This window comes from Olea europaea, chromosome 7 (assembly GCF_002742605.1).
Source record: "Olea europaea var. sylvestris chromosome 7, O_europaea_v1, whole genome shotgun sequence".
NCBI lineage: Eukaryota > Viridiplantae > Streptophyta > Magnoliopsida > Lamiales > Oleaceae > Olea > Olea europaea.
In genome coordinates, this window is record NC_036243.1 from 19406023 (window position 1) to 19411146 (window position 5124).

The 5124-nt window shown below is 35.1% G+C and overlaps 1 protein-coding gene across 1 annotated transcript in view; it reads left to right on the forward strand.

The window, feature by feature from the left end:
- The first annotated feature begins 3193 nt into the window (after window positions 1-3193).
- Window positions 3194-5124, forward strand: part of LOC111398027 — a 6996-nt gene continuing 5065 nt past the window's right edge. Inside the window, exons 1-7 of the mRNA XM_023024987.1 lie at window positions 3194-3238; window positions 3416-3769; window positions 3871-4011; window positions 4413-4545; window positions 4663-4776; window positions 4889-4962; window positions 5037-5120. Of these exons, the coding sequence (XP_022880755.1) occupies window positions 3209-3238; window positions 3416-3769; window positions 3871-4011; window positions 4413-4545; window positions 4663-4776; window positions 4889-4962; window positions 5037-5120 (930 nt within the window). The 5' untranslated portion in view covers window positions 3194-3208. The remainder of the gene's footprint in view (window positions 3239-3415; window positions 3770-3870; window positions 4012-4412; window positions 4546-4662; window positions 4777-4888; window positions 4963-5036; window positions 5121-5124) is intronic.

The following is a 5124-nucleotide window of genomic DNA, read 5'->3' on the forward strand; positions in this document are numbered from 1 at the left end:
GTTATTAAAAAGTCAAAAGTTGTTTCTAAAATTAAAAGGTTGTTTTTTTTAACATGTTTAGATAACTTTCTGAAAGTGCTTTGCATGTCTAGATTTTTTAGAGGAGCAAAGGTAACTTTCTGATAAAGCTATTTTACAAAAAGTAAAGGCAAAAATACTATCAAATGGACTCTAAAGCTACTAGGCAACAAAAGTATGCGGCATTCGTACTTGTTGAAACTTTGGAGAGGATTGTAGAATCCTCTAGAAACATAGAGACTCGTGTGGAGAAGACTGCATAGAGAAGGAGTTCCACACAAAGGAAGTGATATTGCTACTGAAGGGATTGTGGTCATTGGTAGTGATACTACTATTGAAGAAGGAGATCTTGTCAAGTGCATTGGATCTATTGTGGATGTTCTTGCGGGAAAGGCTATGTTAGGGCGTGTGGTCAACACGTTGTCTCCATCGAGATTACTGCTTAGCCCTATCCTACCATTTGTATAATGGAGTTCGTTAGCATTCTAGAATGATTTAAACAGTGTAGGAGAGTTACATTCTACAATTTGATATATTCGGAAACCAAACGATGTTTAAAGATTGTAGAGACAATGTTGTTAAAGTATTATCTTATAAAGTGTATTAAGAAAACATACTAAGAATCAATATCAATCCTGAAATACAATCAATCACAGTAATTCATTCAAGTCCTTGTTTGGAACAAATTAAAATTCAGATTTTAATTTAAGTCAAAGTCAACAACTAATTTAAACCACACATTTTATGAGATCCACAAGTTTTGAATCACACATTTCAACAATTTTTATCAAAATATACTAAAAATATGATTTTAATCCTCACCAAACATGGGCTAAATGATGTAAAACTACAAAATGATAAGAGGCATATGTAATGAATTTGGCATGTAGCGAAGTCAATTTGCCTCGCCGGCTCGGATTGCCCGTGACTTGGCCCGAAAAAGTCTAAGCCGAGCCAGTCCAGCTCGATTCACCGAGCCCAAGCTCAGGCCAAGCCCCATCTAGGGGTGTTGAGTCGAGCTTGAGCTAGCTGGTACAAATTAAAAGAAAATAATAATAATAAAAGAGCCTACACACTGCCTTTAAATTAGGCAGCGTGCAGCTGCCTATGTGTTATTAAAATAAAAAAAGAATGAATGAACTGAGCATAAAAAAAATTGGCTCGGCTTGGCAAGGCTCGAGTCAAAAGTTCGGTTTAGGCCTCCATTTTTTGGCCGAGCAAATATCGGGCCAAAAAAGCTCGACTTAATTTTACTCAAGTTGAAACCGAGTCTTGAATTTTGGCTCGTGAGTTAGCTCTATTCGACTCGTTGACATTCCAGCTAGCAAGCAAGTTAAGAAATATTGAGTAGGAGACCAAATGAAAGGTTAATTGGCGCAAATACAACTATCGTTTGTGGTTATTGTGCATTCAAGACCTATAATTTTAGGCTCGGTATTTTGGCTCATATTTGTACCTTTCTTGACGAAATGAGGACTTCTGTTAACTATTGTTCAATAGGCAGTTTAAAGTTCAAAGTTCAATTCCTAATGAAAGTTACCCTTATTTGTAGTTAAATAAAGTGCAGAGAAAACTGCAACTACGTCACAAACCTTTCAGCATCAGCATGTTAAACAAGATCCCAATTAAGAAGGCAAAAACCCCAAAGACAAAAATAAATTAACACTATTAAAGAAAAAATGATTTAATAATAAATGAACTAGTAACATTAAAGAGAAAATATAAGTTGAAACCTCACTTTATAACTAAATCATTAGGTTTACATTTGAGAAAATCTCGAACTATTTTATTAATTTAGTTTAGGTTTTGAATTTAATTAAATCATCTAAACGTTTTAATTAAAAAAATATGTCAAAATCGTTCAAATCGTACCAACACTTTTGATTAACCATCATTAACTATTTGTGATTTTAAATTCTTTGCTGGTCAACATAAGTTTACCATTATGTGATCTAATCCCCTATTAATGAGTCCAAATCGTTCTTATTAAATTCATCACTCTAGGTATTAACCGGTGTAAAGAAACTTTCTTTAGCTGAGTTAGGTACTTTGGTAATTCCACCAAAATTCAGGACCCATTTCTCAATACCCTGTATTTATTTATTCTTATTTTTCGAATTTAAAAAAGAAAAAGAAAAAGAAAATATATTTATATTATTTCTTGTCCAGATATATGTATATATATGTACGATTTCCAATAATATTATAAAATCCAATTGTTTATTGTATCCAAAGCGCCCACGAATCCATTCTTACTTTACTAAGATCAGCAAATTTTCATCCCATTTTTCTTCCTCTCTCACTGCGAATCTTATGAAGCAAAATTTTATTGTCATATTTTTCAGTGAAACCGACAGCAGTATATTAACCTCTAACACGTATATTGAGCTGCTATTTTTGGAAGTGAACTTCAAAAAGCTGAAATCTTAGTGATATTTTTCGGAGGTGAGGATTTTGAATATTTCTGAGTTTTGTGCGTAATTTATAATGTGGAATTTGTTCCACCTGCGGGTGCCGATCGGAGAATTGACGGGCATTTGATGGAACCAAGGTGGTTAACATTAAACGCCAGTGTTTCATGGAGTTAAGGATTCGGTGTAACCGATGTGCTGAAGTTTCTTTACACCCAAGATTTAAGCTTAATTTTGCTGTCATATTTGTCAAGGTAAGATTTATTTCTTTTCTTCGGCCTTTTTAACTAAAATTATTGTATTAATTAAAGGTAAGCATTTACTTTATTGAGGTACGTTTAGTAGCTGAGGAAATGCCGAAAAGAAATTATGGAAAAAATTGTGCGGGTTTTAGAACTGTCAGTCTGTCACCATTCCGAAAAAGGCTTGCATATCTTGGCCTTTTTGGTTTATTTTGATTTGTGAACTGATGGTTTTTTTGAGGTAGGTAAAGTTGTATTTTTATCATATTAGCAAAATTCCTTTTTGGTTTCTTCCCCCTTCTTCTTTCTTGTAAATTGATGGGTTATTTACTTTTCTATTTATTTTTGTTATTTCTTGTAATCAACTATTGGCTTAATTGACCCATCATTATGGTAGCAGTCGTCTTTCACCCGCCCCCATCCCCTTCTAGGTTAAATCTTATATATATATTTAAAAAAAAAAAAAAAAAAACCAATTATGTATATAAATGCTGTGTTGAGGATTTTGGAAGCAGTAGGCTTTGGGTTTTTAGTCTTATGGCTTTCAAATTTTCTTCGAATTATTTGGTATAAACTGCTCCTTATAATTTTTAATTTTTAATTTTTTTTTTTCCAAATTTCTTATAGTATTTTCTCTACTCGCAAACCACATCCACAATAACTGTACAAATCTTTTTCAAGCATATACTTGATATTTAATTTTTTTTGATTTTTCTGAAGGTGTTTATTTTGTTAATCTTTCAGGTTTTAATGATATTATTGTTCTTGGAAGTTGCTTATGCAACAACTAAAGAACTCCAATTGCAGAGGCAAAGAGCTGAAAAGGGGAATGGGATAATAACACATTCTTGCATTCATGATCAGATAATTGAACAAAGGAATAGACCTGGTTGCAAGGTGTATTCTGTTTCGAGGCAGGTCTATGAGGAGTCTGGTGTTTCAAAGTCCCATCAACGCAGGGGAAGGGCGTTACTTGGAGTATCTGAATTGCCAAGGCAGCATAATGATGCTAAGCTACCGATTAGAATTTATTTGAACTATGATGCTGTTGGTCATTCATCAGATAGAGACTGTCGGAATGTTGGTGATATTGTTAAGGTAAGTTTATGCAATAAATGTGATTTCTGTCTTGAACTGTTGTTATTTCTTTTGAATTAATGTCAGATTTTTTTCTCTTGTTTCTATTTTTCCTTTGCCAGCTGGGAGAACCAACGGGTGCTTCTTTTTCTGGTCACCCTTCTTGTAATCCACAGGGGGATCCTCCCATTTATGGTGATTGCTGGTATAATTGTACACTGGATGATATAGCTGGGGAGGACAAAAAGCATCGTCTTCGCAAGGTTATACTCTTACTTAATTATCATTTAGTTGTATGGCACTGCAAAATATCACTTTAATAGAAAGAGTAGGATCTAAATGCACACAAATGTAGTTAAAGAGACATTACCAACACTTCCGGTAGAATTTTTTGCTAAACCCGGAGACTGTTGATATGTGGGAAATGATTTTTTGTTCCTATGTCGTGAATTAAAATGAATTGCTCGTATTTGATTCTTTGGGTGATGGCTTGTTTGATGCCAAGGATGGAGTTCTGTTCCACTCAAGGGTGTCTCTTGAAATGTACTCACATACGAAGGTCACTTAATGCAGGCTCTCGAGCAGACAGCAGACTGGTTCAGGAGAGCCTTAGCTGTTGAGCCTGTAAAGGGGAACTTGCGTTTAAGTGGATATTCTAATGCAGGCTCTCGAGCAGACAGCAGACTGGTTCAGGAGAGCCTTAGCTGTTGAGCCTGTAAAGGGGAACTTGCGTTTAAGTGGATATTCTGCATGTGGACAAGATGGAGGTGTGCAACTCCCAAGGGAATATGTGGAAGGTATACTTGTTCCAAAAGGTGTTTGTGCAATGCTAAGTCATTTTCTCGATTAGCTACGTTTGACCTGTCGAGGTAACCAAAAGGAGCTGCTAATAATCAATCGTCTCAATTTTTCAGAGGGTGTTGCTAATGCAGATTTAATTCTTTTGGTGACCACGAGGCCAACTACTGGCAACACTCTAGCATGGGCAGTGGCATGTGAACGTGATCAATGGGGTCGTGCAATTGCTGGTATATGTTTTATTTTTATTTGAACTGTTTGAATGAGAAACTTGCTAAGATATTTGGTGTACCTCTCCTTGCTAATATTAAAGCTTGAATACCCCCATATCTTTGTGTGCAGGACATGTAAATGTTGCGCCACGTCACTTGACTGCTGAAGCTGAAACTTTACTTTCAGCTACCTTAATACATGAGGTAAGTTAACTAAAGCAACATAAATTGAGGGAAGTACCTTTTTATTGAAATAACAAATATTTTTCTTTTTATAGGTTATGCATGTTCTAGGATTTGATCCCCATGCCTTTGCTCATTTTCGGGATGATAGAAAAAGAAGGCGTATACGGGTAAATCTTGTCA